Source organism: Canis lupus, chromosome 8 (genome assembly GCF_011100685.1).
Source record: "Canis lupus familiaris isolate Mischka breed German Shepherd chromosome 8, alternate assembly UU_Cfam_GSD_1.0, whole genome shotgun sequence".
Lineage (NCBI taxonomy): Eukaryota > Metazoa > Chordata > Mammalia > Carnivora > Canidae > Canis > Canis lupus.
In genome coordinates, this window is record NC_049229.1 from 24089303 (window position 1) to 24114543 (window position 25241).

At 33.2% G+C, this 25241-nt stretch overlaps 1 protein-coding gene across 3 annotated transcripts in view; it reads right to left on the bottom strand.

Annotated features, from left to right (window-relative positions):
* The window catches only part of MDGA2 (MAM domain containing glycosylphosphatidylinositol anchor 2), a 782196-nt gene that overhangs the window by 40129 nt on the left and 716826 nt on the right, over positions 1-25241 (bottom strand). For all 3 annotated transcript variants that reach the window (XR_005363220.1, XR_005363219.1, XM_038544626.1), the window contains exons 11-12: positions 13822-13999; positions 9196-9216 (exon numbers count right to left, since the gene is read on the bottom strand). Coding sequence is in view for 1 of the 3 variants with exons in the window: in XM_038544626.1 (XP_038400554.1) it covers positions 9196-9216; positions 13822-13999 (199 nt within the window). In the remaining 2 variants the exon portion in view is untranslated. The remainder of the gene's footprint in view (positions 1-9195; positions 9217-13821; positions 14000-25241) is intronic.

The window sequence follows — 25241 nt, forward strand, 5'->3', positions numbered from 1 at the left end:
AATTCATAGAGAGATAAATATCTAAAGGACAGAGTCTCACTTTTCCCTCTGCAATGAATTAGACTTATCAGACAGTCATCCTTGGGAGTGGAGCCCTTGAAGTTGAGATCATGCCCCTGAATTATTTTGTGTATTAAGAGTATACACTAACAATGAACTATCTGAAAAAAGAATTAAGAAAATCATCCTACTTGCAATAGTATTAAAAACAATATAATACTTTGGAACCAATTTAACTAAAGAGATGAAAGACATGTGGATTGAAAACTATAAAACATTGATAAACGAAATTAAAGAAGACACAAAAACATGGAAAGATTGTGTTCACAGATTAGATTAATATTGTTAAAATGTCCATATTATTTAAGATGATCTATAGATTTAATCCAATACCTATGAAAATACCAATAGCACTTTTTTTTTTATAGAAGTAGAAGAAATATTTCTAAAATTCATATGGAACCACAAAAGACCTTGGACTGCCAAAAGAGCTGTGAGTAGGAACAAAGCTGGAGGCATCACATTGAATACTATTAAAGTATATTACGAACATACAGTATGTTATGTTATGTTATCAATAACATAAACAGTCAACACCTTTTGCATGTTATATGTATTATGTTATGTATTATGTATTGTGAGAATTACTTATTCTCACAATAACGTAAGCTAGAGAAAAAATGTTAAGAAAATCATAAAAAGAGAGAATGCATCTGCAATATGTACTATATTTATTTTAAAAATCCATCTTATAAGCGGACTTGCACAGTTCAAATTTGTGCAGTTTGAGGGTAAAGTATAATTTACAACTTAAATGGATTAAATACTTAAATGTAAGACCTAAGATTATTAAACTCCAAGAAGAAAAGTAGGAAAAAGCTTCATGATACTGGTCTTGGTAATGATATTTTGGATATGACAGCAAAAAACACAAGCTACAAAAGCAAAAATAAACAAGTGGAACTACATCAAACTAAAAAGCTTCTGCACAGTAAAAGAAAAAAAAAACAGAGTGAAAAGGGAATGTTTTTTATAAGGAATTCTTACAACTCAATAGTAAAAATAGAAATAACCCTATTAAAAAATAGGCAAAGGACTTGAATAAAGATTTCTCCCAAAGGACATATATATGGGGCCAACAAGTATATGAATGGTAGCTCAACACTGCTACTCATCGGGGAAATGCAAATCAAAACCACAATGAGATATCACTTCACACCTGTCAGCATGGCAATTAAAAAAATAAGCATTGCCAAGCATGTGGAAAAATTGGAACACTTCTAAACTGCCATTGGAATGTAAAATGGTACAGCTAGTATGGAAAACAGTATAGAGTTCCTCAAAAATTAAAAACAGAACAACCAGGGGCACCTGGATGGTTCAGTCAGTTAAGTATCTGACTCTTGGTCTCAGCTTAAGTCTCGATCTCAGGGTTGTGAGTTCAAGCCCCATGCTGGGCTCCATGCTGGGTATGGTGTCTACTTAAAACAAAAACAAAAATAAAACAAAAGCAAACAAACAACTAATGTGTAATCCAGCAATCTTATTGATATCTATCCAAAAAATTGAGGGACACCTGGGTGGCTCATCAGTTGAGTGTCTGCCTTTGGCTCAGGGCATGATCCTGGGATCCGGGATTGAGTCCTGCACTAGGTTCCCTGCAGAGAGCCTGCTTCTTCCTCTGCCTGTGTCTCTGGCTCTCTCTCTCTGTGTCTCTCATGAATAAATAAATAAGTCTTTAAAAAAAATAAAAACATTACCTCACGGAGGTAGTCGTACTCCTATGCTCATTGCAGCATATTTCACAATAGCCAAAATATGGAAGCAACCTAAGTGTCCATCAATGGGTGAATGGGTAAAGAAGATATACATACAATGGAGTATTATTCAGCTTTAAAGAAGAAAATCTTGCCAAATATGACAACACTGTTGAACCTGGAGGACATTATTAACTAAGGACATTATATTAAGCCAGTCCTAGAAGAGAAAATCCTTCATGATTACACTTATGAGGTATCTAATATATCCAAATACATAGAAACAGAGTAGAATGGTGATTTTCAGGGGCTGGAGCAAGATGGAAATGGGAGATATAGGTCAAAAGGTATAAATTTTCAGTTCTGTAAGATGAGTCAGCTCTAGAGATCTGCTGTAGAACATTATGCTGGGATACCCTATCATATACTTAGACATTATTAAGAAGGTAGATCTCATATTAAGAGTCCTGATCACAATTCAAAAAAAAAAAAAAAGAGAGAGAGAAACGGAAGGAAAGAAGAAGGAAGGAAGGAAGGGAGGAAGGAAGGAAGGAAGGAAGGAAGGAAGGAAGGAAGGAAGGAAGGAAGGGAGGGAAAGTAGGAAGAAAACCATTGACATATACGTATAAAAATAAAACAGAAGGTTTTGCCTTTTAATTTAAGAAATAAACTTTTGTTTTGTTTTGTTTTTTTCAGATTGAAGACTCACTGTACCACTTTATATTTATTTATATTTCATACTATGAATATGAATATTTACAGGGAATATAGGCATTTAGTGAATTCTAAATTAGTAATTTCTGGATGAACAATACTCCATAAAAAATATTTTCCAGCTCATATTTATGCCATAGATATTGTACTAAAGAAGACAGGACTGCTTGATACTGTCAGTTCATATCTGATGTTGGTGACAGCAGTGTAGCTATACACATGGCTATATTTCTTTAAATATCTTTGTAGGCACAATAGGAGATTTCCTTTAGCTGCTACTTTGGAGTCATGATAAAGCAATGCTTGATTTTAAATGTTTTCAGTTGTTTGATTACATATTGTAGACACACAGAAAATGTAAAAGACAAACGTAAAAATTGAGGATTTGTTTATAAATCTGCTGCCAAATCTTAGTTTTTATGTCATTTAAAATTATATATAATGAATTTTTAAAGACCATTTAAATTTCTTTTGTGTAATTTATCCTTATTTGAAAAAAAACTTGCCTACAGAAAACAAACAAGAGTTTTTAAAACCTGAAAATTTAAGTCTCTCATATTAAAATTAAGCAACAATACAGCTTATGAGAACCTACGATATGTTTATAATTTTAGATATATCTAAAATTTTTCATAATTCTGTTATTTTACAGATGGAGCAAATTGTTTACAATAAATGTGAAGAAGACTTAAAACTCCAGTAATTCACATTCGACAAAGATAAGTAATCCTAATAGTTCTTCATTACTTCTGTAGACATTCATCTTTACAGTGAAGAAACCTATTACTGGAAAGATTTTATAAAAAGTAGAAGATAAAAGTGGAAAAAACTCCCATTTTAAACCATAATAATCTTATGATTATCCTGTCATTACATGTAGGGTAATTATGCAAAAGGCTATTCACTAAAAATTTTATTGAAATAAGGGCTATCTTGATAGATAATGAAAATGCATCAGTCTGTAAAAACTTATCAAAAGTCTATGTAATGTTAAATATTAAAAGATCTCATAAAATAAGAAAGTAATACAGTTTAGGATTCTCACAAAGATAAGCAACTGAAGACTGACTTGATCTTGAATTTTTTGCTGATTTTCTAACTGCTCTTGGTAGTTTCAGAAGCTACATGGAAATAAAGAAATATATTTGAAATATTCTGTATTACACAGTCTCCAAAACTGTGCTTTATTTAGCCCAATTCTTCTCAATATAGCAAAGAAAGAATAAAACATGGGTATAAGCAGCCTGATGCCCAAGAGTCCTCTAGCCCAACGACTCCCTCTCGCACTGACCTATCTTATTTCTTTATTTTTTCAAGTTTACCGAAATGTAATTGATAAACAAAAATTATATATATTTAAGATCTATAATTTGATATTTTCATACACATTTTGAAATGATTACCACAATGAAGCAAATTAATATCACTTCACATATCACACAGCTATCTTTCTTTCTTTCTTTCTCTTTCTTTCTTTCTTTCTTTCTTTCTTTCTTTCTTTCTTTCTTTCTTCTTTCTTTCTTTCTTTCTTTCTTTCTTTCTTTCTTTCTTTCTTTCTTTCTTCTTTCTTTCTTTCCACTTTTTTTCTTCTTTCTTTTGGTGGTAAGAATGCTTAAAATATACTCTATTAGCAAATTTCAAGTATACACTGCAGTATTGTTAAGCATAGTCACCATGCTGTACATGAGATCTCCAGAACTCACTCCTCTAACATAACTCAAAGTATATATATATACCTGTCAGCCAACATTTTCCCATTTCTCCCTCCTGGCAGCTGTCATTCTACACTCTGCTTCTGAGTTTGACTATTTTAGATGTCATGCAAATGAGATCATGCAGCATCTGTCCACCTGTGTCTGGCTTATTTCATGTAGCATAATAAACCAAATTCATCCATGTTGTCTCAAATGGCAGGATAAGCATTTTAAAAGCTAACATTCTCCATTTTCTTTATCCATGAATCCACTGATGGATGTTTAGATTATTTCTATATCCTGGCTATTGTGAATAATGCTGTAATGAACTTGACATTACTGGTATTTCAAGATTGAGATTTTAGGGCATTCCGGGTGGCTCAGCGGTTTAGCGCAGCCTTCTGCCCAGGGCCTGATCCTGGAGACGCAGGATCGAGTCCCACGTCAGGCTCCCTGCATGGAGCCTGCTTCTCCCTCTGCCTGTGTCTCTGCCTTTCTCTCTCTCTCTCTCTCTCTCTCTGTCTCATGAATAAATAAAATCTTTAAGAAAAAAAGATTGAGATTTTATTTCCTTTGGATATTTACCTAGAAGTAAGATCACTGGATTGTTTGGTAATTCTATCTTTAATTTTTGAAGAATCTCCATACTGTTTTCTATAATGGCTGTAGCAATTTACAATCTCGCCAACAATGTGCAATGGTTTATTAAAGAGACTGCCCCTTTCCCGTTGTGTGTTCTTGGTATTCTTATAAAAAATCAGTTGACTATAAATTCATGAATTTATTTGTGAGCTCTCCATTTTGTTCTACTGGTCTAAATGACAGTTTTTATGCCAGTACCATGCTCCTTTGATTACTATAGATTTGTGATATATTTTAAAATCAGGAAGTGTGATGCCTCCAGCTTTATTTTTACATCACATTAGGTATTTGGGACCTTTTATGGTTCTGTATGAATTTTAAGACTATTTTTTCTATTTATGTAAATAACATCATGAATAGGGACATTAGGGATTGCACTGAATCCATAGATTGAGGAAGTATGGGTATTCTAATATTATTAATTCTTCTAACTCATGAACCTGGGGGGTCTGTTTACCTGTCTTCTCTAATTTCCTTCAACAATGTCATAATTTTGGTGTAGAAGTCTTTCACTTCTTTGGTTAAGTTTATTCCTAAGTATTTTATTATCTTTGTTGTTATTTTGAATGGGATTTTTTTCTTAATTTCCTTTTCAGATGGGTAATCGTGAATGTACAGAAGTGTCACTGTTTTTTGTATGTTGATTTTGTCACTTCATTTTTCTTAATTTGTTTATTAGTTCTAACTTTGGATTATATCTTAGAGTGGGCTATTATGGCAAACTTTCTTCTCAGTTTTAAGTTTTTTTCTAGAGATAGTGAGATTGTCATGCATAAGCATTATTATTATATTATACATGTTTATATTTTATATATCTTGCATATATACATATACCTTCTTGTACTTATAATCTCTAATACAAAACAGAAGTCCAAAAAACTTTTCCGAAGTTCTGAATTTTAGCAATTTGACAGACTTCAGAACCTAAATCAGATCAAATACAATTTTCAAAAAACTTAAAACTACTTTCTACTTTACAGTAGAAAATTTCAACTCCATTGTTGCGATACTTGAAAGATCTCAGAATTCATTTCAATCTGATTCAATATTTTTCTGTTTTCTTGTCAATTAACATAGTCCAATCACAGACTAACCTTCAGCTTTTGTCCAAGGGTACCCTTCCTGAGGAAATCAGCAATGTATGAGGACAACTAACACTGCTGGTGCTTACTGGAGCCTGTAGAATATGGTTCTATTGACAACAAATCATCTTTTTTTCAGTTTAAAATTTCAATCAAAAGAGTTTTTTTAAAAAAACACAAATAAAAGGCTTTCCTCTTTTAAATTTAAAAAAGTATTTTGAGTCTAATGAGGAATCATACTATGACAAAATTTCATGGATTTACTCTCTATAGATATATTGGAAGTAGATACTTAGGATAAGTAAATTCACTTAAAGACTATATAAGTTGTTAAAATGCAAAAGAGGATTTAAGATTAGTTTGATTTGTTGAAAATATGTGTCTCATATCACATGTATTGTATTAGAGTATATATTCCAATATAGTCCTACATTTTTTCTATCAAGATGTTTCAGGTAAACCATAACTTACAATTAAGCCAACATATATTCAAATGACTTTTGAACTTTATTATCAAGACAATAATCTTTTATAGAAGAAGTATTACTAAATGGTATTATAAGAATTCATTACACATAATTATAAATAACATAAGATTTGGCAGAATTTTCTTCATTTTAAGAAATCACTTAGAATCCTATCAGAAGTACTTAATGCTTTTAATATCATTTTTTCACCATTGACTTTTTTTCTGAACTCCTTAATTTTCACTTTCTCTTCAACTTCATTAATATCATTACTGGGAAAGTATGTTTTAATGAAATGTGCAGGATAAATACTAAGTATATTATAACTAATTGAACTATTACAGCAAAAATATAGAAATTAAAAACAAGTTTGCCTGAGGCTGGATACAAAAAGGTTTAACTACAAGGAAGCAATAACAAAAATGTTAGAGATGAAGGAACTTTGTGGTGATTGTTATATAACTGTATGAATTGGTCAACACTTCTTAGAGAAGTGTATGCAAAAAGTGTTAATTTTATGCTTTGAAAATCAATGACAAAATTTAAGACATAATAGCACTTAAGAAGATTTCAGGCAAATGTAGTCTAACTGAGGGAAAGAAAATTTAAGTTTCCATGGAGAAATCTAAAAGAAAAGATGACCTTCTTCTACATGTTGGCCTATTTCCTCTTATAGAATAAAGTCTGGCTAATTTATTAAGAGCTTGAATGTATAATGATGAATTTGCTTGATAACACTTTTTTTTTATGTCTTTGGGACCTGGAGGGTTCTTTAAGAGGGTTAAAGAAATCAATTAATAAGGGAGAAATGTATGTGATTGTCAATAATATAAAAATAATTACTCTCGATAATAGAAAAATCATTGTATAATGTTTACTAAAAAGTCTTTATTCTAAACAATTCTAATCTTTTATTACCATATTGAGCACTTAGTAAAAAATTTATTTATTTATTTTTATTTTTTTAACTTTTTTTTAAAATTTATTTATGATAGTCACAGAGAGAGAGAGAGAGGCAGAGACACAGGCAGAGGGAGAAGCAGGCTCCATGCACCGAGAGCCTGACGTGGGATTCAATCCCGGGTCTCCAGGATCGCGCCCTGGGCCAAAGGCAGGCGCCAAACCACTGCGCCACATAGGGATCCCCGTAAAAAAATTTAAAAGGTACAGTCAATGGAAAGCTTTAGAATAGATGGTTATAATAGAAATATTTTTAAAAATAGAAAATCCAATTCATTGCTTGATTATCAAAAAAAAAAATAATAATAACCTTGCTGGAGGAGTCAGTAACTATGACCTAAAATATACAGCATTTAAAACAAGCGCTCAAATTCTAATTAATGTTGTTCAGCTTCAGGGTGCATTTCTGGCTTCTGTAATGTTTGAATATCATACTCTAGACACACTGAGCTTTGTTCAGTTATTATGGGAACATGACCTTCCTTTCGATGACAGGTGTGCCCCTCCTCACCTTCTTCACCTAAGGGACCTCTACTCAACTTTCAGGACCCAGTTCAAATAGCATGTCTTCTATAAAACTTCACTTGCCATTAAATTAATAGTACTTTTTACATTATATGGAAGTCATCTGTTAGCAAACAATATCTCTATTATTTCTTTATATATGCATTTTCCCAGTAGGTTGAAACTACTCAAAAATTCTTCTTGAATTGAAATTTTTGTTAACTTTTTTCTGCATCAGGTTTTAATCTTCCTGTGACATTTCTTTTTAAACATTTCTACTGAAATTATAGTCAGAATGTAGGTTCAAAAGACTTATAATCACTATAATAATTAAGTAGCATAGTACCCTGGGTAGAAGCCAGGGAGAATCTGATTTGTGCAATTAATTCATCTTAAAGCTGTTGTGTATTTGTTCTTTTAACAAATGATCATTGAACACCTGCTAACAATAAGCAGCTGTGATAGACCAAAAGACAGTGAGATGTAGGAGACATTAGAAATATGTCCAGCTCTTCAGTATTTTATAACTTATTATAAAATTTGACAAAATAAAAAATAGCTTATCACATATGAGTACAAGCTGTTATAGGAAATCAAATGGAGAAAATACCTAGTGAAGAAAGAAGCACTTGTGCTAAACGTTATAAGTGAAACCTCAAAGGGTTGAGGCTATCCATATTAAAGGGTAACTGGTGAGAATAAAATGGATTGTGCAAGAAAGCAATATGAAAATGTTAAAGATCTATAAAGGTATTCAGTATTATAATTTGGATATGCAGAAATGCACTTAAAAATGTATCTTTGCTAGAAAATAAGGTAGCAACAGGTTATGTAGTTTGGTCTTGGGTTATATAATCAGTGAAAGGCCATTGTAGAAAAGGAAACACAGTGAAATGAGAAAAAAAGACCTGTACATTTTCTTCACTAAAAATGAGGATATAGACTAGTGATCTAGGAAAAATCTTGATTAAACCATGCCAACTTTCTAAGTAACTATAGTCTTTTGTAACTGGAATATAGAAGTTTAAAAAGAATATTAAAGAAACACATAATAGTAGCATAAACATATTTATTGCCACAAAAGAAAAACATAATCCCAGAGTTAAATAACAAATGTTAAGTTGGAGGAAATGGCTCCATACTTAGGAAAACTTAAAAAAACCAATGATCAACATTAAATAGTTTGTCTTTGTACCCATACTCATCAAAATGTATAAATTCACAATTCATATTTAATGCCAGTTTTACTGCTTCTAAGCTATTCCATTTAAAACCACATATGAACAGTTGCTAAATAATCTTAGTACGCCTATTAGTTTTCTATTTTTCTTAACTGTGAAATGCTGTACCATTATTAAAATGAAAATATACTTACTCAAATGAGGATTAACAGGAGCTACAAGAAAAGCAAAAAATAATGTTAGCATGGTTTGAATGTCTCTTATAAATAAAAGTCTAATCAGTGTCTCATAGATCCTTATCAAAACTTAATGATCTTCCCCACTGTGACCATGGAGAAATATGTCTGCAATCCATTCTGTTCTAGAGGATTGAATAGAATCTACTTTGGAGTTCAGCAATAACAGTCTCAAAATACCAAAAGATCAATGCTAAATAGCATGTAGGATTTGTTCATTTTCCAACGAATGGAGTTGCTGATCTTTTATATCTTAACTAGTGCAAAGCCCCCCAGAAATCAAAACTCAAACTGACAGTAGGCCAACCTATAATCTAGATGTTTTAACACTGAAAGCAATCATCCAACAGAGATTACACCTAAGTTTTTTTGCTATTATCTACTTCTGGTGAAAATAACATGGTGTATATGAAAATAAAGCAATCCTTATATCCTAATCCTTATATCATATTATTATATGCACTAGTGCTGCTTTAATTACATTAACACACACGCACACACACATACACACACACAAATCGTTATTAAATAAACAGCAATACATTTTTTTATGCACCAGAGACATATTTATCTAAAAAACAAATCGTATTTACAAGTGACAATTGATTTCTACCTGAAACAGAATGAATACTTCACATTTTACTGAAACAACTACAAAATATATCTAATCTAACGGACAAAATGGTAACTGTGTATATTGATTAGTTATTGCGCACTTTGAGAGAAAATTTCATTCCGGATGAAGTAAAGCATTGCTGTAGTCGCCCAAGATTGCAATAGGCGGTTAATCTAACTTGCAGAAGTTTCTCTGGTCTGTTGTTAATTCCTACTGTTTACCATTAACCACTTTAGTTAAACTTGGATGTTACAAGTAAAGTATGGTAGATGGTAAAAAATGCATACACATGTACAAAGCATGTTCATAATAATTGTCACATCATTACATTGAAACCAATTTTAACGAAGTGAGTTAGTTTCTCAATCAAATGTTTTTAGTATTTTGTATGAAAGATAGACTATATCTACTATTTTTTTTCCTGATTCTGTTTCCCTATTGTAAATTATGAATAGGTAAATAGAAAGGGACTATATATTATAAGTTCCATTGAAGTGGAGAAAAAATAATAATTCTTTTTCTTGCAAGATATCAATATATTATAATTTGAAAATTAATTAGTAAAAATGAAAATAATTTCATAATCAAAATCATATGAAATTATAAAATTGACTATGTATTACCTCACAAAGAAGTAAGCATCTTTGAATTATGACTTAGTTCTAAAAAAGAATGTCATACCTAACAGTTAATCTCTGTCCATACTAAGTTTTACTTGAGTCTTCTGCTACAATATAACTAGTCATCAAATTCACTATAATTAGATTTAACCTTGTGAAAATCTGCTGTTCTAAATTCTAAATATTGTAGTGATCCCATTTTTCCTTTTTCTTTTTTTTAAGATTTTATTTATTTTTTCATGAGAGACACACACACACACAGAGAGAGGCAGAGACACTGGCAGAGAGAGAAGCAGGCTCCATGCAGGGAGCCTGATGTGGGGACTCGATCCCAGGACCCCAGGATTATACCCTGGGCTGAAGGCAGGCACTAAACCACTGAGCCACCCTGGGATCCCCATTTTTCCTTTTATTAAATGAAGTTTTGTGTGTATTTTTTGTAAACATTTAGATACCATTTACATAAACTTTACCTAAATCTATATTATAAAAAAGAAAATTTAACTAAAATATTTAAGATATGGGACACCTGGGTGGCTCAGTGGTTGAGCACTTACCTTCGGAACAGGGCGTGATCCTGGAGTCCTGGGATTGGGCTCCCTGCATGGAGCCTGCTTCTCTCTCTGCCTATGTCTCTGCCTCTCCCTCTCTCTCTGTCTCTCTCTGTCTCTTATGAATAAATAAATAATAAATCTTTAGAAATAAAATAAAATATTTAAGATTTCAGTAAGTATGCCTAAGAATAAAGCTAAAGTTGAAATTATCATAACATCTATTTTCCATAATTATTTTTCATTTTACTCTGTTGCCTCAGAGTTTTCAATAAAACTACTGAGCTTATAAAGATTTTTTCTCTATTTCTCTTTAAGAAAAGTCATATAATTTCTAAACTTAGCAAAGGAACATGGATGCTCTGCCATGATATGGTGAACTAGCCTTAGTTCTTTTCAGAGTTAGTCATTTCATAGTTGTTTAACTCAGAAGGATACTGAAACTTTCTGGGTCCTAATATCTCCTTTTTTAAATGAATGGATATTAGTGCATTGTTTCTAATGCTCCTTCATATTGAATTGTCTACAGCTATATAACTTAGGGACAGGTAGCATAAAACTTAGATAAAAGGAGATAATAATTCATATTTTATAAAACACAAAACCAAAACTTTAGAATAAATATATTGAGATGCTATCTAATTGTGTGCCCAATAGAATCATGGAAGTAATTACAGAATAACAATTGTCATTGCATTAAATTTTATTTATTGCTATTGAATATTAATATTTATATTATTAAAAAAGATATTTTTACAGAACCACTTTCAAGAAAAGATGTGCAGTGATTCTAATGTTTTTAAAAATGTATATTTTTAAAGGACCATATTCAAGAAAAAGTTATTCTGATGCTTTTACATCCATAATTTCCTATTGATATTCTATGCTACATTGTATACTTTCTTGTTAATGAAAATTGAATATATTTAATTGATGAGAAGAGAGTGAAAAAATGATTTCATATGAAAAATGACCGCAATGAGATTTTGATATTTCACTGTATTTTTTATTTTATAGTATTCAGTTTCCCTCTTAAGTAGGAAAATCAGGCTTAATGCTAAACTGGAGAACTCCAACCGCAAAAACTACATTCTATTATTTTTTTAAATTCAAGCCCTAGTAATGCATGATAAAGAGAATAATATTTTACTAAAGTAATTAAATAAATATGAAATATTTTGCCAGTGATCCATTCAACCTGAAAAATATATTGACAATTCTAGAAGTAGTTCCTGAATATCGTAAATTTCAACTAAAAAGTTACATAAATTTCAATTGATAAAATATTAATCTTTTTCACTAACATTCACACAAACACACCCACATACATTTGGATATTTTTTACATTAGCAATCCAAAAGAAAAAATGATGAAAAAAATAAACTAAGGTGTACTTCAACAGGTTGCAGTACATCCATGCAATAGGATATCAAAGAATAAAAAAAAAAACAAAACGCACCATTAAGCCTCAGATGTGGAAAAACCTTAAAGGCATATTGCTAAATTAAGTAAGTTAGTTTGAAAAAGCTATATGTTGAATTATTCCAACTGTACAATATTCTAGAAATAGCAAAACTATAGAAATAAAAAGATCAATGGTTGTCAGGGTTGGAGGAGATAGGAATGGATAAGTGGAGCAGGGGACTTTTAGGGCAATGAAACTATTCTGTATGTTACTGTAGTGGTGAATAAGTAATATTATCAAATTATCACAATTCATATAACTGTACAACACAGTAATAAACACTAATGTAAACTAGTTGTTTTAATAACAATATGTCAATATTCCTTATCTTCTAGTAGTTTTGTAGTTTCATGTTTTGTAATTTGGTCTGTGATCAATTTTCAGGTAAATATCATAAAATGCATAACGTTTGTATTCAGATTCAATATTTTACATGAAATTTTGCTAAAGAAAGATGTTAATAATATGGGAAACTGTGTTGAGGGGAAAGGACATATATGGAAGCTCTTCCTACTTGCTGCTCAATTTTTTGTAAATCTAAAACTGTTTCAGAACATCAAGTCTATCTGATATTTCCCACACATTTCTTCTCCCTTCCCTTATATTACCTTTCACTATTATTTATATTCCCCAAATGAATGAGAACATATAATGTTTGTCCTTCTCCGATTGACTTACTTCACTCAGCATAATACCCTCCAGTTCCAACCACGTTGAAGCAAATGGTGGGTATTTGTCGTAGGGGTGGTGGAAGGGGAGGAAGGCGGGGGGTGGGGGTGAATGGGTGACGGGCACTGAGGGGGGCACTTGACGGGATGAGCACTGGATGTTATTCTGTATGTTGGTAAATTGAACACCAATAAAAAATAAATTTATTAAAAAATAAAATAAAATTAAATTAAATTAAATTAAATAAAAAAAGAAAAAAAAGAACATCAAGTCTATCAATTAAAAAATAAGCTTTGATAACATTTGCTAACTTCTTAATCATATAAATTTTAAAGACATCAAGAATTTAAAAAAGAAATGCAGAATTACTGTATCATAATTTATGTCAACTTATTGTTGACATTATGACATAGATTCAATGTTAACTAAAACATCTTACATTTACAGCAAATATTACAATTGACGATGATTAAGTTTCCTGGGTTTGTTTTGGGTTTTTTTTTTTTTTTTTTTTTTTTTTTTTTGGTCTTGGCTGATGATCCAGAAGATCATTATGCTAAATTTGAATTTTAGCTTTTATCTAACTTTATTAAATAATTGCAGTGCACATATTTCAGATCATTTAATATCCAAATAAATACTTTAAAATAAAAGACTACTTACCACTGTATTTAATAACGCGAATTGTTGAATCTCCTTCACCAAATTTGGTGAGAGGAGTTAGTCGGACTTCATAGGCTTCTGGTTTAATCAGCTCAGTCAAGTTATATGTAATTAGTTCTCCTTTTTGAATATTTCCATTTATTTTAATCTCTTGTTCCCACCAACGCTGCTGTCCAGCCTGAAATCAAAGGAATTATGTGATAATATTCCCAATATTTTCTTCAGTGATACTTTCTGTTTTCTAACAAAATGGGCAAAAAAGCATTCTGACATTTTATTCAGTAACAAAGTGATATTGTATTATATGAATACATTTTATCAAAGTTCAAGTTTCTAAAATAAGCAAACAAATTTTATAGATGGTTGCAGATAATTATTAAATTATCACAGACTTGTTTGGCTGGCTTAAACAGATTTAATTAATATTTAATATTAATAGAGGACAAAACAATAGTTTCTTTAAAAAAATAGTTTGAACTGCAGTCTCAATTTTCTGTGTGAAGATAGAAGCTTAACTACTTTTTTACTTTTTAAAGATTTTATTTATTTATTCATGAGGGACACAGAGAGAAAAGCAGAGACATAGGCAAAGGGAGAAGCAGGCGATGGAACTTAATCTCAGGAACACGGGATCACAACCTGAGCCAAAAGCAGATGCTCAACCACTGAGCCACCCAGATATTCTTTTTTTTTTTAAGTTTTTATTTAAATTCTGGTTTGTTAACATACAGTGTAATATTAGTTACAAATGTACAATATAGCAATTCAACATTTCCATACATTACTCAGTGTTCATCACAGGAAGTGTGCTCCTTTATCCCACTGCCTATTTAACCCATCCTCCCACCCACCTCTTCATGGTAACCATCAGTTTGTTCTCTACACTTAAGAGTCTGTTTCTTGGTTTGCCTCTCTCTTTTACCCCTTTGCTCATTTGTTTTGGCTCTTAAAATCCATATGAATGAGATCATAGGGTATTTGTCTTTCTTTAACTGACTTATTTTGCTTAGCATAATATTCTTTATCTCCATCCATGTCATTATAAATGGCAAGAGTTCATTCTTTTTTATAGCTGAATAATATTCCATTGTATATATACCTTTATATCTTCTTTATAGTCAACTGATCTTTGACAAATGAAAAAAGATAATACAGTGGAACAAAAATAGTATTTCCAGCAAACTGCAATGAAATACTATGCATCCACATGGAAAATGTTGAATCTACATACAAATTTTATACTTCTCATGACACTTAACTGGAAATGATCACAGACCTACATGTAGAACATAAGACTACAAAACTACCAGAAGATAACATAAAAGGAAAGCTAGATGACTGGGGGCTTGGCAATGACTTTTTAGATACAATATCAAAAGTATAACCCATGAAAGAAATAACTGATAAGCTGGACTTCTTTGAATTAAAAATTTCAAGACAATTGAAAGAGAAGCACAGATTGGGAGAATATATTTGCAAAAGGCACATCCAGAATATATAAAGATCTCTCAAAATTCAACAATAAGAGAACAAAGAACCCAGTTAAAAAATGAACCATGGAACTTGACAGAAAGATGCTCCACTTGTATGTCATCATAAAAATGCATTTAAAACAACAAGATGTCACTGCATATCTATTAAAATAGTTAAAATCCAGAACACTGGCAATACCAAATGTTGAGGTTGTGGAGCAAAAGTTTCTTTCATTCATTGCCAATGCAAATACAAAATGGTATAGCCAATTTGGAGGATAAGCTGTTTTTTTTTTGTTTGTTTGTTTTTATTTACAAAACTAAATACATCACTATCATCTACTCAAGCAACTGTGTCCCTTGGTATTTACTCAAGGGGCCTGACAACTTATGTTGACACAAAAATCTGCCCGTGAATGGATGTCTATAGCAGCTTTATTCATAATGGGCAAAACCTGAAAGCTACCAAGTTGTCCTTTAGTGGATGAATGGACAAGTAAACAGGACAATGGGTCAAATAAACCTGTGCCAAAAAGAAATGAACTATTAAAACACGAAAAGAAATAGAGGAAACTTAAATGCATACACTAAGTGAAAGAAACCAGCCTGAAAAAGCTATATACTCTATGATTCCAACTATATGACATTCCAAAAAAGGTAAAACTTTGGAGATAGTAAAAAGATCATTGGTTGCCAGGAGTTGGGGGGAGGGAGAAATACATAAGCTGAGCACAGAGACTTTTGGAACAGTGAAACTACTCTGTAGGATGATACAATGGTGGATACATGTTATTATAAACCCACAGGATGTACAACACCAAGAGTGAACCCTAATGTAAATTATGGACTTTGGCTGACAATGATGGATCAGTGCAGGTTCATCAATTGTAACAAATGGATCACTTTGTTTAGGAATGTTGTTACTTGTGGAGGCCATGCATGTGCCGGAGCTGGGGGTTTATGGGAAATCATTGTACTTTCTGCTCAGTATTACTATGAACCTACAACTACTCTAAGGAAATGAAGTCTTTAAAAAAATGTATTGAGCCTGGGGATTCCTGAGTGGTTCAGTGGTTTGGTGCCTGCCTTCGGCCCATGGTGTGATCCTGGAGTCCCGTGATGGAGTCCCATATCAGGCTCCCTGCATGGAGCCTGCTTCTCCCTCTGCCTGTGTCTCTGCCTCTGTGTGTGTGTGTGTGTGTGTGTGTGTGTCTCATGAAAAAAATGGATAAAATCTTTAAAAAAATGTATTGAGCCACTTCATAATTTTATTTTATTTGCATACATCTTCAGTTTTCTTTTATTCATAGAAGTAGTGTAAGTATAGGTATAGTTGCTTTATAATATTTTTATATGTGAAGTCTATAGTATCTTTGTTCTTGGCACTTCTCTGTTTTCTTGTTTAATTAACTATGTGTTGATCATGTGACCAAAAATACCATGATTTTTAGTCTGGGGAGGGGTCTTTACCACGTAAGACATAGTTATATTCCTTTAGAAGAGATATACTTTTGGTTTTGATATGCTCCTAAGCACATCAGCAATATGGTTCACTTTTACTTTCACTATAAAACGCTTTGGTGTCACAGATTAAAGTGGAGATGATCCCTTGACCTTGGGTTTTGATTTCACACTAATAAGAACAGGTATTTCATAGATGCAGAAATCCAAATAACTAATTAAAGAAAAGGCTCAGTATCACCATGTATCAAGAAAATGAAAATTAAAATCATAACACCATTTCCCACTATCAGATAAACAAAAACTTATAAAATAATAATATTAAAGTTTTGTGTAGATATAAAACAATGAGAATTTTTATACATGTCAAGAACAGAGAGGGTGAGAGGAGTGGAAGGATGGGTTAAGATTTGACTCCACTTAAGAAGCTAAGAAGTTAGCCTGCAACCGTATTACAGATACAAGCAGAAGACTAGAGACAACTGGGTCAAAGGGAAAGACTCAGGACATACCATATAGCATAGGCTGTACCTTCACATTGTTTCCCTTGTCTCCAGAGTCTCAGGATGAAGAAGGACCCAGGTGGATTTTGCACATGCCTTTGGTTTGTATCACATCTGAGGGACTGAGCTTAGTGTCCCTCTCTCTCTTTTTCCCCTTTTGCTTGTTTGTTTTGTTTCTTAAATTCCATATATGAGAGATATTATATGGTATTTGTCTTTCTCTTACTGACTTACTTCGCCTAGCATAATACTCTCTAGCTTCAAACCAAGAAATAGACTCCTAATATAGAGAACAAACTGATGCCTACCAGCAAACTGATGGCTACCTGTTGGGGGGGGGGTGTTAACTAGTTGGATGGGTTTAAGGAGGGCACTTGTGATGAGCATTGGGTGTTGTATCAAAGTGTGGAATCACTATATCATATACCTGAAACTAGTATTACGCTGTATGTTAACTAACTAGAATTTAAATAAAAACTTAAAAAAAAATAAACCTCAGTATTTTATTACTGACAGTAACAAAATCTGCTCAGCCATTACCAAAAAGGAAACATTATATTTATTATACTGGACATTAAACAGACCTTCCTCTGCTCCAGAGGGAGATAATATCTCTGTTTTCCAAGGATGCTTGCTATACAAATGACCGTCAAAAGTAGGATGGAATCAAAAGACAGTGCTTCTGCACACATGATATGCAAAAAAAAAGCAAGACATCCGTGGGAAATTGACTTCTAAAAATATAGTCTTGATGAGTACTGAAGAGCAATTTGGCAATAAAAAAAATATTACAATGAGAATAGATAAACTCTTGCATTTATACACATGGAAACAAATATTCATGGTATGGAAAACACAGAGAATGATCTAAATCTCAGTAAGAGATAAAAATAATAAAATTGTAGACTCTTCATAAAAAGTACTACAAAATATAGTATGAAAAAATGAATCTAAGCTATATGCATCATCGTGGACGAATTTCACAAAAGTAATATTAAACTAAACTTAATTTTGAGACAGGCATATCATAAAAATTAAATTTAAAGTATGCATTTTGAAGAGGGATTCACAGCTATGTATTGAGTATAAAGAAATGCAGAAAATAGTAAATGCTAAGTTCAAAATACTGGTCAGGGGGTCAGGAGAGCACTAAAAGAAGATGCAATAGTGAAAGAAAACAAAGGACTTCACTCTTTTTCATGATTTTTTTGTTTGTTTCTTTAGATTGGTGATAGATATACAAATTATGATGATATAATTTTTTAAAGATTTGTTTATTTATTCATGAGAGACACAGAAAGAGAGAGAGGCAGAGACACAGGCAGAGGGAGAAACAATACCAGGCTCTTCGAAGGAGCCTGATGTGGGACTTGAACCTGGATCCCAGGATCACAACCTAAACCGAAGGCAGCCACCCAGCCCTGAGCCACCCAGGTGTCCCATGATTATATTAATTTTTTGTATGCCTGAAATATTTCTCTTTGTTTTTCAAAGAGAGGACTGTAAAATAAAAGTTAGAGACAGGCAATAGTGAATTGCCTTAGACTCTAAGGCAGTGTGGTCTTGGGTTATTTCCTACATCTACATCTGTGGCTACTTCTCCTCCTCTTGCTGAGCTGCTTTTTCTTTTCCTGAGTCCTGATTGTTGATGGTCACCAGAGCTTTATATGCTGTGTTTTTTGATACTCTGTGTCAGTTGTTCTCACATGCAGGAGAATCACAGGACAATCTTGTTAAAAACCACCAAAATTCCAAGTCTTAAGCACCAGTGTTTCTGCTTTAATATGATTGAGAAATATAGTTTCAAAAAACTACCTCTCCCTTTATAAGGCAATTTAGTTATTTTTTAAAGATTTTTTTTTAATTTTAAATTTTTAAAAAATATTTTATTTATTTATTTATTTGAGAGAGAAAGCATGAGCAGAGGGAAGGGCAAAGGGAGAGGGAGTAGCAGATTTCCTGTTGAGCAGGGAGCCTGGCAGTGGGGTTTGATCCCAGGACCCTGGGATCTTGACCTGAGCTGAGGGCAGATGCTTAACTGACTAAACCATACAGGCACTCTATGATTTACTTATTTTGAGAGAGAGAGAGGCAGAGGGAGAGGGAATCTCCTGCAGATTCATAAAAGGGGAGCCCCATTAGGGCTCGACCTCATCACCCTGAGATCATGACCTGAGCTAAAACCAAGAGTCAGATGCTTAACCTACTGAGACACCCAGGTGCCCCTACAGGGCAATGTAAATGCTGATGATAACATTTGGTGAGGCACAGCTCAGACCACCTTATTGAGACTAGTAGATTCTTCTAACACCTCTACATTGATTACTGCCTAACTTGCACCTTTAAGTCAAGTTAAAAAAATAATAAAAACAAAAACCCCACTATATCTATCAGTTCTTACTATGTACCAAGCACTATATTAACTATATTGCACTTCTTATACTTAATCTAGCACAACCCCAGTAAGTAGGAACTAATACTGAGCTTGTTTTACAAATGAGGAAAATGAGGCAGAGAGAATTTAATGTAACTCTTCTAAGGTCATGTAGCCAGAGAGTAGCAACTGCAAATTTGGTTACACCGAAAATAGCTCTTTCATTTATCACTTTTTCCTTGCTTCTCCAGAATTTATTGTTCTTTATTTTTTTTTCACCAGAGCCTTTATTTAGTTACAATATACTTATAGTATTTTTTTGTGTATAGATTACAAGCCAGAAACAATTTCTTAATAATTTTTATACCTGCAATGTCTGGTCATTAGTTTGATAAAGATGTGGTCAGGTTAAATTCTAGCATGCATTGTATATTTAACTGGCCTCCAAAGGGTGCAGTAGGCAATCCAACTTACCTATACCACAACAGTCACTGAATTTACAAAAGACCTAATTGAACAGAAAGTATTTTAGTCATGCATAGTTGATACTAGACACTACAAAGTTCCTATTAGTTCTAGAGGCCAAGTGTTCTAAAAAATAATAGAATGTAATCTTTCACTGCTTTTAGATTTTAAGCTAAAAGCAAAGTACTATCATATCATATCATATAGATAAAAGTAGTTTAAACTCACAAAAATATATACTATACAGAATAATTTAACATTTAACTATTATTTAAAGACAAGCAAGTTTAATCAATGTATCCTTTTTTTTTTCAATGTATCCTTTTTTGGATGTTAATATAAGTTCAAAATCACTATTTGTAGTACATCACAAGGGAGGATTGTAGGTATTCTGTTGTTATAATGAGATGCTCTACTCAAGTAATTTTAGTTGGCAGATACAGTGATGTTGTTACTTATTACAAACTCAAGAGTACATTACTTCATATGTGTATTAAAAAAGCAATAACTTTGATTCCAAGTCTTTAATTTTAAAGCTGTAATGAAAGTATATACTTCAGCAGTTGAGGAATAAGCAATTAAATATTTCATATTGTATCTCAGTGAGCTGTGCAAAACATAAAAATGTGAAACTAAAAGCAGTGTTTGCATATACACAAAAGAAAATGCAGAGACTGTCTTTCTTCCAATGGATAGTCTTTCCTCCTTTATCGAATATTAGTTGCCCATAAAGTTCAGGGTCCACTTCTGGGTTCTCTATTCTGTTCCACTGATCTATGTGTCTGTTTTTGTGCCAGTACCACACTGTCTTGATGACCACAGCTTTGTAGTACAACCTGAAATCTGGCATTGTGATGCCCCCAGATATGGTTTTCTTTTTTAAAATTCCCCTGGCTATTCGGGGTCTTTTCTGATTCCACACAAATCTTAAAATAATTTGTTCTAACTCTCTGAAGAAAGTCCATGGTATTTTGATAGGGATTGCATTAAACGTGTATATTGCCCTGGGTAACATTGACATTTTCACAATATTAATTCTGCCAATCCATGAGCATGGAATATTTTTCCATCTCTTTGTGTCTTCCTCAATTTCTTTCAGAAGTGTTCTATAGTTTTGAGGGTATAGATCCTTTACATCTTTGGTTAGGTTTATTCCTAGGTATCTTATGCTTTTGGGTGCAATTGTAAATGGGATTGACTCCTTAATTTCTCTTTCTTCAGTCTCATTGTTAGTGTATAGAAATGCCACTGACTTCTGGGCATTGATTTTGTATACTGCCACGCTACCGAATTGCTGTATGAGTTCTAGCAATCTTGGGGTGGAGACTTTTGGGTTTTCTATGTAGAGTATCATGTCATCGGCGAAGAGGGAGAGTTTGACTTCTTCTTTGCCAATTTGAATGCCTTTAATGTCTTTTTCTTGTCTGATTGCTGAGGCTAGGACTTCCAGTACTATGTTGAATAGCAGTGGTGAGAGTGGACATCCCCTGTCTTGTTTCTGATCTTAGGGGAAAGGCTCCCAGTGCTTCCCCATTGAGAATGATATTTGCTGTGGGCTTTTCATAGATGGCTTTTAAGATGTCGAGGAATGTTCCCTCTATCCCTACACTCTGAAGAGTTTTGATCAGGAATGGATGCTGTATTTTGTCAAATGCTTTCTCTGCATCCAATAAGAGGATCATATGGTTCAATAAATGGTGCTGGGAAAATTGGACATCCACATGCAGAAGAATGAAACTAGACCACTTCTCTTTCACCATACACAAAGATAAACTCAAAATGGATGAAAGATCTAAATGTAAGACAAGATTCCATCAAAATCCTAGAGAAGAACACAGGCAACACCCTTTTTGAACTCGGCCATAGTAACTTCTTGCAAGATACATCCATGAAGGCAAAAGAAACAAAAGCAAAAATGAACTATTGGGACTTCATCAAGATAAGAAGCTTTTGCACAGCAAAGGATACAGTCAACAAAACTCAAAGACAACCTACAGAATGGGAGAAGATATTTGCAAATGACATATCAGATAAAGGGCTAGTTTCCAAGATCTATAAAGAACTTATTAAACTCAACACCAAAGAAACAAACAATCCAATCATGAAATGGGCAAAAGACATGAACAGAAATCTCACAGAGGAAGACATAGATATGGCCAACATGCATATGAGAAAATGCTCTGCATCACTTGCCATCAGGGAAATACAAATCAAAACCACAATGAGATACCACCTCACACCAGTGAGAATGGGGAAAATTAACAAGGCAGGAAACAACAAATGTTGGAGAGGATGCGGAGAAAAGGGAACCCTCGTACACTGTTGGTGGGAATGTGAACTGGTGCAGCCACTCTGGAAAACTGTGTGGAGGTTCCTCAAACAGTTAAAAATATACCTGCCCTACGACCCAGCAATTGCACTGTTGGGGATTTACCCCAAAGATAAATGCAATGAAACGCCGGGACACCTGCACCCCGATGTTTATAGCAGCAATGGCCACGATAGCCAAACTGTGGAAGGAGCCTTGGTGTCCAACGAAAGATGAATGGATAAAGAAGATGTGGTTTATGTATACAATGGAATATTACTCAGCTATTAGAAATGACAAATACCCACCATTTGCTTCAACGTGGATGGAACTGGAGGGTATTATGCTGAGTGAAGTAAGTCAGTCGGAGAAGGACAAACATTATATGTTCTCATTCATTTGGGGAATATAAATAATAGTGAAAGGGAATATAAGGGAAGGGAGAAGAAATGTGTGGGAAATATCAGAAAGGGAGACAGAACGTAAAGACTGCTAACTCTGGGAAACGAGCTAGGGGTGGTAGAAGGGGAGGAGGGCGGGGGGTGGGAGTGAATGGGTGACGGGCACTGGGGGTTATTCTGTATGTTAGTAAATTGAACACCAATAAAAAATAAATTAAAAAAAAAGAAAATGCAACATTAAAAACAAAACAAAACAAAAAAAGCAACATTAGTTGGCTATTTGGAGGTAATACCATAAAATTCTCAGAGAAAGTGGCACCCCAACTGTGAGAGTACCCCATACTCATGTTCATATGAAAGTAATGTGTTAAAAAATTCTTACCACTTCAAGTTTTTAAAAAAAATTTCCACTTAACTTTTACTTTTCCTAGGAGATACATTCCTTTCAAATGAATTAGGGGGTGGCCTTAAAACCTAGAAATACCCTACAATGAAGTATTTTATTAAAAGCTGTGGTTTATGGTTTTTACCACAGAAGATAGCTAAAAGGCTATTATTGAAAAGGTTTCAGGAGGGAAAAAAACACTTTTTTTTTTTTTTTTTAAAGGAATAAAATTAGCTCCTTTAAGTAGAAGTCTGCAATGGACTCTGAAATGTGGTTGGGGGAGGGGAAGCTGCTACCTTTTCCTTTTCTTTTTGTACATAAACCTCTTTCAGCATGATAAAGAACTCCAATGAAAGATACTGTGTAAGTAAGAACCTAAAGGAGAAGAGAGAGTACACTAACTGAATATAAGACATATACCACCTATGGGAATCCCTGGGTAGCTCAGTGGTTAAGTGCCTGCCTTTGGCCCATACATGATCCTGGAGTCCTGAGATGGAGTCCCACATTGAGCTCCCTGCATGGAGCCTGCTTCTGCCTCTGCCTGTATCTCTGCCTCCTCTCTCTCTCTGTGTCTCTCATGAATAAATAAATAAAATACCTTAAAAAAAAGAAAAGAAAGACATATACCATCTATTTTGACGTAACCTATAAGAAAGATACTGATAGGGGTGCCTGGGAGGCTGTTTATTAAGTGTCTGTCATCGGCTCAGGGTGTGATCTCAGCAGGGAGTCTGCTTCTCCCTCTCCCTCTGCCACTCCCCCCTCTTGTGAGCACATGCATGCATGTGCTCTCTCAAATAAATAAATGAAAATCTAAAAAAAAGAGAGAGAGAGATACTGATACACTCATTTTATCAGAAACTTCCATTCGTGTTTACCAGGTACATTGCTGGTAAAAACAGCAGCTGATATTAAAAACCCAGGCATACTATATAGACCCTAAATCATATATTATTATCCTACAGAATCTAAACTAGATACCATTTTGATGGGTTAAAATCCAGATGTCTTATAACCTCAAATAAGGGTGACATGGACTTTTTAAGATGCATTATTACTTTAATAACTAACTCCTTAGGGGATAAAGGGTTAATAAATAACATGGCATTATATTCACCTTATTTCTATTTCCCACTAATAATAGTATATATTTATCTTTTAATTAATACCCTTTCTTCCTTCATTAATACAAAATTGAGTCTTGTTCTTTTCATACTCAGTATGAAATCTTCTGAATTAGAGACATTTCTGCAACAGCCTTTTTTTTTTCAGACTTTGCTCAAGATATCAATGCCTTTGGAAGTGACAGTATATATTTTTTTAGATATACAGCTGTTTAATACTTTTTATGTGTCATTCCTCTTTGGAAGCTGGTATAATTTTTCTTAATTGAATCATGTTTCGAGAAAGTTACAAAGCTTTTCTTGAAAGCTAGCCTGAAGCTTTTGGCAGATTGATTTGTAACTACTTTTTCAACAAACTGCATCATTATCTACTGACTGAAGATTTTGTGTTGTCCTCTGAGGTATGTGGGCAAAGCCTACTGCTTTTCATTGCATTTCCATTATTACAAAAAGGATAGGTCATTGCCAAGTACATAGTATCTTTTGTCTCTCAGTGTAGATCGTGTTGCAATATTAAAAGCTTTTTAGAAAGCATGTAGAGATCTGTGTTTAAATCAGTATTCAAAGAATGCCAATAACCCAACTGTGGTGACAATCAGATTGACAGAAATCCATACAGAGCAAAGTCTGTATCTGGATAAACAATATTGTCTATCCTAAATAACTTACTAAATAACTTGCTAAATAACTTACTCTAGTGTCTAAATGCTGGCAAGTTCATTTTAATTACCACCATATAATGGATTCTAAATATGGAACATTAGAAAGGTGGAGTTGGGAGATAGAATTGAGGAATTACAGCAGTGCTGTCTTTCAGTATGGATGGCCTTGTATTTCATTGTAATTTTATCTGGTAAAATTCGTTAACAGCCATAATGACGCTAAAATCTTTTGACTTTCAAATATATTCTCATAATTTAACAT